We start from the raw sequence: 14,365 nt of genomic DNA on the forward strand, positions 1-14,365 counted from the left end.
TTAGAGATGGTTGTGTGCAAAAATCCCAGCAGATCAGCGGTTTCTGAAATGCACAGACCAGCCTGTCTGGCACCAACAACCACGCCACGTTCAAAGTCACTTATGTGAACTTTCTTCCTGTTCCGATGCTCGGTTTAAACTTCAGCAGGTCATCTTGACTATGTCTAAATACCTGAGTTGCTGCCATGTGATTAGCTGATTAGATATTTGCTTTAATGAGCAGCTGAACAGGTGTAACATAGCAGAAATATTGCTAAACCAATAAAAAGGAACAGTTCGTAATCTTTTTTAGGACTGTGTGGGCGTATTGTGTTAACACTTGGCAGCGTGTAGTTGCAACCCTTCAACTGTCATCAGAGTTTAATTCATATTGTTGCAAAGTCTTGGTTGTTGCACAGACATGCAAGGCATTTCCAACAGAGCCTTAAGCCATTGAAAGGAGGATCAAGAAAGAAGTAAATCAAGAAACTTATACAAAAGCATAAAAATGAAAATTTTGTGACACTGTAGCTTCTTATTGACTGTGCAGTAAGATGCTGACTGAGTTAACTGCAAGAATTTGATGTGAAAAATGCAGTGAGGAAAAGTAGGATTTGGACTTTGGTGGGTTGCTCCAAAATCCACACACTGATGTGTTTGTAGTGTCGCTCCTAGAGGACAAGCACACAGCAGCAGCAGCAGCCCTGCTGGGAAGGTTATAAGGTTCAAGCAGAGGCCGGTAAGCTGGCTGGCTGCAATGCTGCATTTATTTTGGGTGCCTGCGAAGGAAATCACACCGTTGATACAAAAGATGAGTCATCTCCTTCTGCATGTCACATCAATAGTTTATTTACAAGCAGTAAGAAACCACAGAATTAGAATAAAAATTAGATTTTGTGTCCCTATGCTAAAAGCAATGCATTCAATTAATGCAACTGAAACCTCTCCTGAGGGGGAGTGAGGAAGATTTTTTGCTGCATAGCCATATATCAAAAAGTAGAGTGGGAGAGCAGCGTGTCGTGTCTGCTGGTTCCGTCTGTTACCGTGTTTTTTTGTTCCCTTTTCCTCCTATTGGGTGGGAGGGAGAATTTCTGTTAAAAGCTCTACAAACGGCGCTAGCTTAACAAGATGCACTTAATCTTCCTGGTGTTTGCTTTAGTTAAGTAAGGGATTGGCTTTGTCCGGACTCAGAGTGGCGGGATGTTGATTCCAGCCGGTTTGTGAACCCTAACCTCTTATCAGACTTTATCTGCATTTAAACAGATTTCTCACGGGCCCAAAGGCAAGCGGACCAGTAAGATTAAATATAGACCCATTTTACAAGTTGTTAATGTATCAACCGCATGTCAGAGAGCTGTTTATGGGTTCAACCAGAGTTCATGTTATTAGTATTTCAGGCCTTTCATGCTCTCAAATCTCACACAGATCAAAAGGGCTTCGTGGGGTATGCCACCATCAGCCAATTAATGCCCACGAGGACAGCTGTTCTGCCTGGAAGGTCCAGATCAAGCACTTGTGTTTTTTTTTAACAGTGAAATAACTATTTTCCCCGAACTTTTAGAGTCTTTAGGCAACTCCTCAGCTCTTTGAGAACATTGGGAAGGTTTTGCAATTCACACCCCAAACATTGTGTAACAGGAGTCACTAAAATGACCTTGAACTGCCTGAGTCAAAAAACAAACATACTGGGTCTTAGCAAAGCAGGGATCTACACAAATCCCACCCACATTAACAGCTCAGGCAGATTGAAGTGAGGTATTTTAAGCTTAGAGGAATCTTGCTTTTGATAAAATCTCAAGGGCAATTGTTACTTATCATTTCACTGAAACTCGGCAACTTTGGCTGGCCTAAGGTGACTGAGAAGGACTTCTAACTCAATAAAAATGCAACAGGATGCACAGCTGCTGTGGCTGGAATTGAAATGCATAAATCTTTAACAGATTCTGATCTTCTAGTCATGGATTTTTTCCTTTCTCATTTCCAAAACTAGTAGTAGTCAAACCACTGCTCCATGCCACAGTTAAAAAACTTTAACTGTGGCAAAATTTAACAAGTTCTCCCTTTACCCATGCTCAACTTCACCAAGTTTATTCAAGTTTGGTATGGTAGGTCTCGTAGAATGTGGCTAAATCCAAATAAACTAGTACTTACACATGACTTTCTACTGAAAATGAGCTCAAAGACTTAAAACCACATTTGTGTATTCATACAGTGTTTTATTCTGTGTCATTTAAGATCCTTCTGACTATCCCACAAACATCGAGGGGTTCATTAGTGTACCCAGGAACACAGCAACACATAGATTAGAGGAGCTAGGGGACTGAACCATCTCACTTCCAATTAGTAGATCCACTATGTCCTTCACTTTATGAGAAATGACACTGAAATAAAATAGTGTTGCAAGTTGTTTAAGAGTTCTTATAATTACTCTATTGTAAAGAAAAAGAAAGAATGAATTATGAATCAGAAATATATATATATATATATATATATATATATGTATATATATATATCTACCTACCTATAGATATATATATATGAACTTTTACATACATTAGCTACGTTAGAATCTGGGAAAACACAAAAAACCCAACAAATTTAAATGCTACAAAAGAAGCACTATTAATGTATCATTTATCATAAGCCATACATTACATTGATAATGTATAAAAATGTATATATATTCTACTTTCAAAACAAATTAAATGGTTGTTTGAAGTTTCAGTTATAGAATGAACTGAGAGGAAAGGTGTTTAAAGAAATAAGAGTCAGGGCCAATATTTTTTAAAAAAAATCTGGAAAAGGGGAAGACTTGTGGAATAGTCACTGAGGCTGTATAATTTGTTCAAGGAATTTTCCAAAAGAGGATAAAACCCAATCAATAATCAAAAATAAGTTGGTAAACAAACCCCAAACTGGGGAATGATTAACATTGTTTTTGTTTCATTTGGTGACAAAACTGGAATTCTTAAGCTAAAATAAGCCAAATCTTATAAAAACATTTTGGTTTCTATTCAGTGTACTTCTTCTTTATCAGTTTTCTACTTACATTTATCTATATTTTGTTTATGTTCATTTTTTGCAAAAAGCTCCTATACAAACATAACCACACTGAAACACACAGACAACAGATGGAGCATTAGAAACCTTTAATGTTCATACCAACAGAATCCACCCGCTGAGCTTTTCACACATTACCAAACCGCTGCCCAGCATTAAGATGACACAAAATGAAACGCTGCACAATAAATGTGCAAATAAAATACCCAAAGAGGAATCACAGCCTTTAAAACGAAAGCAAAGACTTTGCAGCCCTGAAGTTCAAGGCTAGATATAATGGTGCCACCTAGTGTTCAAATCAACAGAAAAAAAATCTGTTAAATCTAATTTAAAAAATAAAATGCAACAAACTAAAATCTAATCTAGAACAAAATGGAATCAGGAATTCCTGAAAACAAACCATTGCCAAAGATTGCTTAGCGCTTACGGCATATTATATATATATGCCACTCTAAGAAGGCACATGAATAATTATAATATTAACGTAGTACTATGTCGATCCATGTCTCCTTTGGACACATACAGTGATGGCGATGCACAGATTTACCAAAATCTAATAATAAACTATTTAAAGCAAACTTTTTTCCTGTGAACCAGAACAATGACAAAAACAAACAGGGTGCCACGATCACGGCGTCAAGTCAAAGGAAACGCCACGTGGTTCTCATTGGCGTGATCATTTTTGAATTGCTGCATGCAATCCCAGCCTGCTGGTGAATTTGTCCCTGTCGATGTTCTTGTGCTCCGGGACGTGTCTGAAGGTGCAGTCGTCCCTCGTGCATCCTGTCGTCCTCCAGAAAAAGCACTCCTTCTTGTATGTGCTACGATATGAAAAACGAGTGATAAATCATTGAAAAAATTCAGTTCTGGTGATGAATGATAAAATTTAAGTTAAGTAAAAAAATACATTCATTGTTCTTTAAAAAGGCCAAAAATGACAGAAATAATCTCATCACAAATCTGGAACTCCAGGCCCTGATGTAATACAATACAAAGTAATCAGGTCTTATATGTCTCAATTCATCAAAGGAGAATAAAATCTAATCTTGTGACCAAAGTGAATCAGTGCTTTTCTCAATAAAAGGAAGAATGTCCTTACCTTGGGCGAGGGCAGCGGTCAGTAGCAGCTAATTTGGACCCACCGAGTTCAGGGTGGACTTTGTAGGGGTATCGCACTGTCAGCGGAGCCCCCTCGAAAATCATTCCCTGGAGAGTGAAAAGACCTTGTTAATCATCGATTATTGTGTAATAAGTAATTTAGTAATTACTTAATTTAGTAATTGTAATAAGTAATATAGTAATATGGTAATTTATCAATGATTTATCATTCGGGTTGGTGCAACACAGATGCACTAAGAGTTTATGTGACCTATGCTCACTGTTAGTGGGGCCACTACTGTAACAATAAATAAAGACGACACCAACAGGCGTGAGTGCAGTGTGTATATGGTAGGTAGCTGCTGTGGAGACAGAACAGGTTAGTCTTATTACTTTATGTGCTTATATTTGTCTTCCATTAAATACCAGTTTACCAGAGATGTCTGCTGCCTCTGCATTTATTGGCCAGTTGCACTGCAGTGTAACAAAGAGCTTAAGCAGACTCTTGGAAGCCCACAGACTCAAAAACCTACAACACTGGATTTATAGTCAGACTTTACCCATACTATACAAACCTCAAGTTTCATATCACAGTGCTAAGTCGAAGAAAAAAAAAATCTAAACGTGCAACACAATCCAAAGACCAAAGTTCACTGTCTTGTCTTGCCTGTGACTCACACTGCTCTACACTACACATGTGCTGCACCTATGGCTAAGTTTGACACACGAGTTTTGTCCGTGAATGTAACTAGCTATAACTCACTGCAAATGGCAAATGGATACATACATTAATACACTGGATGGCTTTATCACAATCTTCCTTTCTGGTGTAGTTCACAAAGGCACACTGTTGCTCCAGGAGCATCTTGATGCTGTAGACGGCCCCAGCTCTGAGAGGGAGAAAGGAGCGAGTGTTGAAATGATCAGTGAACATGAGAGTGCTGAGAAAGATCCTCACACAACAATAGGATTGTCATAGCTCACCTGCTAAAGAGCTCGTGGAGTTTTACATAGGTGACAGTAGGCGCCAATAATCCAGTCCAAACAGGGAAAAGTTCTCTTTAAAACAAAACGGCATTCAGTTTTAAATTGCTATGCTCTATGATTAAGCAAGTAACTTTAAAAGCTTGAAAGGAAATCTCAGCCCACTTCCTCTCAACATCAAACTTTACAAACTTTCACATTAAAATCAAGTCTTCCAACATTATACACCCTTTATTAGATCCTTACTCCGACTACATACACAAACTTATACATGGCACATCCAAGGTGATACAAATCAGTCGGAGACCTGCACAGTGATTATCACACCAAAAAAAGCCTTTTTTAAATCTTGCAAAAACAAAACTATAGTTTCATAAACACCTTTTTGTTTTAATTTGCACGTACATATTAATGAGGACTTACGGTTTTGGACCATTCCTGGAGCGAGGGGTGGGCGACTGAGACTTCGATCTGTTTTGGCCAAACGCGTCAGACTCTCTCATCTGCTGCATTCGAGGGCGGCTTGGTTGTAGGACAGTCCACTCTCCCACATCGTCATCGCTATCATCATCATCGTCATCGTCACCGTCATCATCTTTCAGCCCTGCTGGTGGGTCTGCTGTCTCTTTGCTGGTGGCAGGAGCTGTGCAGACTGAACAAACAGTACAGTCATGTTCACACTAGACTGGAATTTATATATTTTTGTGATTTAACACAAAATCACAAGTGGTGACAACACTGTTCTTTTACACGAGGTATAGATTTGCTCTTTTTTTTTTTTTTTAAATACAAAAGCAATTTTCACAAATCAACTAACCCTACTCAATCATGGCAAAGAATGTAGTCTTAACAGTGCCGACTGTTGTAGTGCACTCTTTATATACCAGGACACTGTCGTTGTTACAACTTTGAAAACATTTTATGGCATTTACCTCCAGGACCTGTGTTACTCTCACTGGCAAACAGAGCTTCCACAGCTTCCTCTAGTGTACCGTGAGTTTTCAGGGCTTCAGAGCTCAGTGCCCAGCTGAAGCCCATTTCCTGAAATCATACAAACATACAGAGATTAAAGCCACAAATGACTACTTTATTAGCCCAACACACACACACACACACACACACACACACACACACACACACACACACCGACAGGTGACACTGGTGTATCCCAAAAAGAGCTTTTCACATTAAACTGTGGGTGCGCAGAGGAAACCAATGAATCAGACTTTTGTTTTTTCTCATTTCCGTTTTTGCAAAGCGTCTCCTACCATGAGGTGCAGCGTCTGCGCTCGTTTCAGCTCCTGTGCGGCTTCAGCACTTGTACTTTCCAGCCTCAGGACCTCTTTGTAGATCAGTGAGGCTTCGTAGTATCTCTGGGAGAATCAATGTTAGGATTTGAAATTAGTTGGGGAATTTACAACAAGTTGTAGGATTGCGTTATTACACAAACAAAACCGCCAAGTCTTCAGTTTTTAAACGAGCATTCTTAAAGAGGTTCTGATTCAGCCACACGGCATTTTGGAGGATGCAGTCTGTTACTGTTTAATAGCACCAGGCTCTTCACACAGGGACTCCTGTTATGCTGGTAAGGAGGGAATGCTAAATAACAGAAAACACCCGAGTATGATGCAATGCAGCACAAGCAAGTATCAGCCTCTGGAGCAATCTGCAGTTCCTCTATTGTTCCACAGAATTATTTTAATTCCTCAGTGTCAAAATGCCCATCTAAATCATATTTACAGCTATAACAAAAAAACAGCAAAATATAAGCTGCGTTAACTGGATAACTTACCTTAAGACCACAGAGAGCTTTCCCTTTCCTAAATAAACCTTTTATCCAGTTTGGTTCCATGGAGAGTGCAACGTCAGCATCCGTGAGAGCACTTTCATACTGCTGTAGTCTTTCAAAACAGAGGGACCGATTTCCAAATAACCTGAAACACAGCAAACAAACATTTATGGCCATTACCGGTTAACAGCTCCTGGTAGCTCTAATGAAGTCAATTTAAGTCCATGTTCTTACTTAAATTCCTTTGGGTTGAATTTAATAGCCTCAGTGAAACATTTTACTGCCTTCTCGTACTGCCCAGAGGCAGCCAAACGATTTCCCATGTCTGGAAAAGAGAAAAATTACTGTTGTGTCCTGTTTGCATTTTGACTTTTTTTTTTTTAACATAAGGCTCTCAGTGATGATGGATGGAAAATGTCACTTACTGGCAAACTCAATGCTTCTCTTTGCATACTCCTCTAATATGGGATCCATTGATTTCTGTATTGAAAAAAACCCCCAAAAAGTCTGGTTGATAAATAATGTTTTAAAAGTCATACTTTGAATTAAAAAGCAAAAACAAACACATTTGCGTTGTGGTTGCTAGTAAAAGCTAACAAAAGCTTCATCCAGCTGTATGACTGAGCTGACATATTGACGCAGGAGCGCAGAGGGTTTTGCAGCATGCTTACACAACACACTAGAAAATGGTTAGAGGCATATTCTCTGGGTCAAAGGGAGTCCGAATAGAATGTCCCAAACTAGAATCAGTAATATTAAAATGATCAAGGCTAGGCAGGGGGTGTTTCTGTGTCTGTCTTTGTGATTCCAGGAAAAAGGAGCAGATAGGAGGTCGACGGGGAGCGGACGTGGACGAAGAGGAGGTTCAATGGAGACATCAGGATGAGTTCCGGAAGATGACAGACATAATAATCATTTGTTACTGTTGCAGTATAAAAACTGTACGGCCAGCTGAGGGTCATCCTTCATGTGAAGACAGATTGTTGATTTCACACAGAAGTCCAGAGCTGTAACTTGTAATTTCAAACTGCCAAAGCAAATTAAATCTTTTAAAACGACAGATATTTCTCCTGTACTTCCTTCTAAAGAAATTTGAACACAACACTACTGGCAGTCCTAAAATTGATTGCTAAAGTCCCACTCAAGCAGGCCTAGAGACCGGTCAGTGACCCCTTGGTGACTGTCAAGTCGTTATGGAGAAGTGCAACTGTGTGAACAGGCAAGCCAATGAAGCAAACAAACTTTCCAAAGCTCTCTTTCCACTCCCCCAACTTTCTCCTCCCCTGTACATAAAGTATACGGGAACTGAGACAGTTTTTCACATGAGCATGGAGCCGTGTCAACCCCTTTCATAGGGAAGAGGACGGCCACTGTTTGACACAAGCATTACAACTGCCAGCACTGGCTAACAACAGAGTAACAACAGAAGCTTCTGAGGACAACACAGAGGAAATGTTACCCATAGTGACATACTTGAGTTATCAAAGAACAGAGGTTATGACATTAATAACCTCACGTTTGCATGGAAGATGCTAACTTGTCTGCATACAAGCAAACATTTGTCAACCAGTTGGGGAATATACATTTATGTTGCCAGGGGGCACCAACCAGTCTCCAGGTTAAGTGTCAAAACATTCAGCAATTTGGGAGCAACAGACTATAGTCTTGACCTATAGGAATATGTTTTCAAGATTCCCACCTCTTTACTGGTTTCAGCTTTCTCCTTCTTTCTAACTTCAGGTTCCTCAGTGATATTTGGCTTTTCCACTTCAGGCTGTTGAACTGCAGATAATTTACTTTCCGCCTTTTTTCCTCCTTTTTTCTGCTTCTGAATCCACGTCTCCTCAGGCGCCGATTCAGCAGAAGCAGCATATGAATAATTTAAATCCAAATCCTACGGAGGATAAAACAAGGTGGTTGTTTTGGGGATAATCATCCGCAAGGTGCTCTTGTGAAAAGACTGTCATTTAAAATACGCATGAAAAATAGTGTTACATATTTGCATATAATCTGATATTGTTAAAGCTCTACCACTTGGTTCCCCAATGCATTAAAAGAAAAGAAAAGGTTGCCTTTCTGTTCCAAAAAACTGACATTTACAACTCTGACAGACCTTTTGCTCCTCTTCCTCGTTCTCATTCATCTTCACAAGATTTTTTTCTGCAGTATCAGCACCAGTCTTATCACATCTGGCTGCCTCAGTTGCCTTCTGAGTTTTATCGCTTTGTGAAGATCCAGTTGTTTCTGCATTACTTTCAATTATAGTGTCATCATCTTCTTTTTCAGAGGAATCTGACTTGCCTTGTTCTTCCTCCTGAAACAACATAAACAGCATTACAAACAATCAGAGCAGCGTTAAAAATACCTTTCTGTCTGGTTTTTCCACTCTGACTCTGACACTTGAATGTACACTCAACAAGAATAAAAATAGACTCACAGGTGAACCGTCTTTAACTGCATTCTCCTTTTCTAGCCGCTTCTTTTCTTTTTTACGCTGCAACAAAAGACAGAAAATTCTCGTCAGAAAAAGTAAAACGCCAGCATTGCTAGAACGTTAAATCCTAATAAGTATGCATATGCAGACCATTTTTTTACGCTTGTTCTTCTTAGTTTTCTCCTTACGCCTTTCCTCTTCTTCTAGTAATTCCTTTGCAATTCTATCAGCCTCCTGGTGAAAAAAAAAAGGGCGTGTCAACCAACGTTCCAATAAATTCCCCCAAAAAGATTAAAATCAGACAGAGTGCACACAAGATAAATTGCTTTGGATAAAATTACAATTTTAAAAGATAAATATAATACTGCTCAAAGTTTTTTCAATGCTTTGGTTTATTCTCCAAAGAGTACGCGAGTCAGAGAGAAAGATATGTCCTATTACAAACCAGACACAAATATTAAACAGATTGTTCCTTGTTTCATTTCCCAACAAGTGCAATAAAAGGGCAATACCTCATCAGTGAGCTGTTTTATTTGCGGATGTGGTTCTAAAGTCCTGTTAGCGGGCCTGCATTGATAATACCGACCGTCGTCGTCGTCATCATCATATGAATAAACGATATCTTCCTCCAAAGGATTTAAAAAATTTAAACCTGCAAGTTATAAAAGACAAATACAAAAATGTGATCGTCACTCCACAACAACACAATGCAAAGATCACAGCAAATTCCCTGCTGTTTAATCACAAAAGTGGTGAAAAGAACCACAAAAACGCAAAACACCTGGAAACAAGTAAATAACAACATTTTTAAGTAAATGAACAACTAAATCAAATCAACTACTACAGCTTTTTTAAGAAAGTTCCTCCTCACTGTTACAAAAGTGTCATAAGCAGCTACAGGGAACATCTGCTGCAACATCTGCTATGAGTCACCAAATTCACCCGTTTCACTCAGTTGTGTTCCTTTATTGCACTGAGCGTCTACTTGTTATACTCAGTACATACATGAAATAACTGTTATCACTTTAGTTGGATTTCTTGTGGCTATAATAGAGGTGGGAGATATACAGCAGCTTTAGAATTAAATAACAACATTTCAAGAACATTTGCAATAATTAGATTTCTGTTGTTGTGGGAATAACCTGTTATCTGTTAACACTGTTTGCTGATGCTTGCAGCTTGGAGACAATAAGTGTAAATATGGGTAAATTTCCATCAGTCTTTTCTAATGAGCAACTGTCACTGATGACATGCATCCTAATTTGAACTGAATCTACTGAAACAAGGTCCCACGGGTGCCAGCAGCATTATGATGCAATAACAGTGACACAGCATAAGTCAGATGCAAGTGCAAATGTAGCCTTATACTTCATTTCCCTACAAATTAAGTATAAAGTAACTGCTCAACACTTTCAACTCTTGAGCAGCCTGCACAATTGCAGAATACAAGTTAAACAAACAAACTCAAAAACAATTCCTATCTGGGATGTAAAACAGCTGCTTAAAACCCTGCTTTACCACCATGTAGCCACATCAGCATTTCCATCCAACGATTGCTCTTCCTGTCACATGGAGCACAACTAGCAATTGCTCCAACCAAGCTTGGTGGGCTCATTTGCTTACATTTGGGCCACACATCACTGCCAGCACCACCTCCTTCATAACCTGGTTATCAATGGTGGGAGTTTGCCTGAAGTGGTGAAACAAGTTTGTTTCCACCTTTAGCAGGAGCATTTTTTCTGTATATTTTTAAAATCCTTGTGCTTTGATGGAGCGCACTGAAGTAGCTCCCTTATAAGGTGCTAAATAATCGTAGGAGGCTGATCCACGGCTCTGCCTCTCAGACATAACCGTGCTCGTCTCATTGTTGTCCACTAAACAGATGGCGTTGCTATATCAACAAATTTGTGATATGACAATTTTATATCACATAAAAATTTATACTGGTATTATGGTAGGCAATATAACAGGCACAGTGCTAGTCTGTAATTGTGGATTTGCTGCATATGGTTCAACAAGATGTATGTCTGATATCACTTCCCATTCCTTCTGTTTCCTTACTCTTCCAAATGTATGCTCAGTGTTTCCTCCTTCCTCTATTTAACCTTAGATTATTCAACACTGCACTTGCATCAAAGCAGACCAATCTCAGTTTACATAAAAAGGAAAAAACCAACAACACCGGAACAGCAATGCTTAAAACTGCAAGCCCATACTAAAGCTCGATTTCAATGTATTCTAAATCCTCTTTAACATAACTTGTAACAGCAGTTTCAGAGAATGCCTTACCAAAAAAGCCAGGCCTAATACCATTCAGGAAATTGCCAGAAGGATCGCGTCCACTCAGGTAATCTACCATTGATTCCTATAAAGAAAGAAAAAAGAAACAAACAAATAGTTAGCATCCAACAATTTACATCTTTAAAAAATGAATCTGCTGTAAGATAAACTACAACGGGTTTGGTTTGTAATTAATAGTTTCAGTATTTTTAAAGCAAAATTGCAGCCAGCATTTCACAGGTTCCTGCTTCTTGCAATCAAATGTTTGCTGGTTGGATTCCTCTGTTGTTATCACATGAATATCTTTCATCCACCCAACATCCTTTTATACATGAAGGGGGTCAGAAGTTCAGAAAATGCTAACAGGTGGAATTGTGAGTAGAGAGTTATTAAATTAGTGTGACATCATATGAATAATTTCCTTTGATACTAATTTGTCTCTAGAATTAGGATCTTTATTCTCCTGTTGATTGACTAATTGATAATGATTAAACAAGTCATGTCTCAAATATGATGACTTCCAGCATTCCTTCGTTTTATGTCATTATGAGTTTACTACCCCAGCTTGTTTTTCATTAGTACATCTTATCATCACAAGCCTGGGACACAAAGTACGATACAAAAGTCTTGAGCCACCCTTCCTTTGTTTATATTAGTTCTTCAGGCTTTCTGAAGGGTCTTTTTTTAAAACATTGGCTGATTTACCACTCGTTTCTCCTCTTGTACCAATATTTTTGTTTGTTTACATAAAAATATAAAAAAGAGACACCTAACTTAAGAGACCAGAAACCAGCTGTGGCTGAAGTATACCAAATTACATGAAACGGGACAGAAAAATCAACGGCAGCATAAAAAGTATAACAGGAGTTTCTTCAGCAGTGCCTCTATTTCTTTTGGGGCTAAATTTCAGAGAACGGTGCTGGGATTTTGTCAAAATTGATGGAATTATGAAGACAGAAAACTACCCTCACATTTTGCTCTACCATGCAAATAACATCTGGAAAGAGTCTCACTAGCAACGTCTTAAGGATGACATTGCCAGTGTGTTTCAAACAAACACACTGCCTATGCAATAAAAGTAGACCTGGATATTAAAAAACAAAACACTATCAGTCCACAATCTGGACCTCAACATTTATGGAGCAGTGTGGGATCATTGTGACAAAGAATGACAAAAGTAGCTTGTTAAAGAAATAAACAGCGTTCGCTGTAAGACTGCAAGCAAGACGTCTGCTTTATTACATGCTGAAGAGCCAGCATGACCACACCTAACCTAACATCATAATAACCTGTTTTTCTACAGCTGTAATAACACTGTAATAACAACACAGCAGTTTTATGGCTTTAGTCATACTCACGTGTGTGTGCATTAGTCTAGAGTTTTCTCGAATTCTGGGCATGGCTGTCCCACCTGGCAGGTAGAGAAATGGAGAAATAAACTTCAAATACATATTTAAATACTCAAAGACTAGCATGTAACGTTCGAGAGCTAACATTAAAGGTGGTAAAAACACAGCACCGTCACCTTCGCGCTCTCTGAAAGCCACAATAATACGTCGTTAGCTGGTAAGCTAAACAGCGACATAAGCTCAAACAAGTCAATTTCTTGGTAAATGAAACTGATGGTCAGGCCTCCCTACTAAGAAATAACTATCACTGCTTTAATTCTTACCTTTCACAATCTTTCTAGGCATGTTATTATTTCTGTGAAGCGTCGTCCAGAAGCTGTGTTTATATATGTCGTTGTATAAGCCAATTCTACAGTACAATGATCCCTGCTTCCTACTTTCTGCTTGTGGCGTCGGATTTCTTCTTCTGCTGCTCCTTTAGCCACCTGCGCTTCTTCTTTGACGTTTTGCGGAACGCTTTAATCATTAATGTTGTATTACTGCCATCTTGTGGTAGTGGATGTGTGTGTGTGTGTGTGTGTGTGTGCTGTTTAACCATAACACTAAATAATATTACAGAGCTCATGACGTCACGAGCCTCTGCAAGACGCAAACACAAACTCATGATTCAGGATATTCTTCTCCAGGTGTGGTCTCCCAGATGTGTATTCATTTAGTAGTTTATTTCAACTTTTATAAGGATTTGTAAGAAAAATGCATCACTTGCACTGTTTATTGTTGTTTTTTGTTGTCTCCATGGGAAACATGTTTTTCTTTTTCATGTTTTTGGATCATTGTCCCGCGGTATAACCAACTTCAGGGCATAGATTACCTGAATAAACACAAAAGGTAATTTTTAAATGTGGATATCATTTATTCAGTGAAAAATAAAACATTATCCAAACCTACCTACCAAACTTGGTAGTGATAGTGTAATGATCTTGGAGCTGATTTGCTGCTTCAAGGTTACTTGCTATAACTGATGAAACCATGACGTCTGCTCTCTACTCGAAAATCCTGAGGAAGAATGTCTGGCCATCACTTCATGTCCTGAACTCCAAGCACACATGTGTTATACAGCAGGACAATTCCACCTGTGATGAACTCAAACTAGGGCAAAACAAAAACAGAATAAAGGCTTTTGAGTGCCTAATCACATTCAGGACTCAAATGCAATTGAAATGCTTTGGCGTGACCTTAAACAGACCGTTCAAACTGAAAAGTTGAATCAAGATAATTTTGCAAAGAAGAGTGAGCCAAAATTCCTCCACAGTAATGTGAAAGATTCATTGCCACTTGTTGCAAAGTTCTTTATGGTACAGTCAGTTTTTAAATTATGGGCGTATTACTTTT

General features: G+C 38.8%; 1 protein-coding gene and 1 long non-coding RNA gene across 2 annotated transcripts in view; one reads left to right on the forward strand and one right to left on the reverse strand.

Moving 5' to 3' along the window:
• The window catches only part of LOC112843050 (uncharacterized), a 38,240-nt gene extending 30,362 nt beyond the window's left edge, over positions 1 to 7,878 (forward strand). Inside the window, exon 3 of the long non-coding RNA XR_003215149.1 lies at positions 7,722 to 7,878. This is a non-coding gene — a long non-coding RNA (uncharacterized LOC112843050). The remainder of the gene's footprint in view (positions 1 to 7,721) is intronic.
• Positions 3,112 to 13,460, reverse strand: LOC100709251 (uncharacterized). The gene is made up of 18 exons (XM_003447833.4): positions 13,297 to 13,460; positions 12,983 to 13,035; positions 11,634 to 11,709; positions 9,857 to 9,996; positions 9,495 to 9,578; positions 9,348 to 9,404; positions 9,024 to 9,224; positions 8,610 to 8,804; positions 7,336 to 7,390; positions 7,145 to 7,235; positions 6,914 to 7,055; positions 6,390 to 6,494; positions 6,054 to 6,162; positions 5,545 to 5,773; positions 5,122 to 5,196; positions 4,925 to 5,027; positions 4,139 to 4,245; positions 3,112 to 3,860 (listed from the first exon to the last, which is right to left on the reverse strand). The coding sequence occupies exons 1-18, from the start codon at positions 13,316 to 13,318 to the stop codon at positions 3,716 to 3,718; spliced, it is 1,989 nt and encodes a 662-aa protein (XP_003447881.1). The 5' UTR covers positions 13,319 to 13,460; the 3' UTR covers positions 3,112 to 3,715.
• Positions 13,461 to 14,365: the final 905 nt, after the last annotated feature.

Source organism: Oreochromis niloticus, linkage group LG19, assembly GCF_001858045.2.
Source record: "Oreochromis niloticus isolate F11D_XX linkage group LG19, O_niloticus_UMD_NMBU, whole genome shotgun sequence".
Lineage (NCBI taxonomy): Eukaryota > Metazoa > Chordata > Actinopteri > Cichliformes > Cichlidae > Oreochromis > Oreochromis niloticus.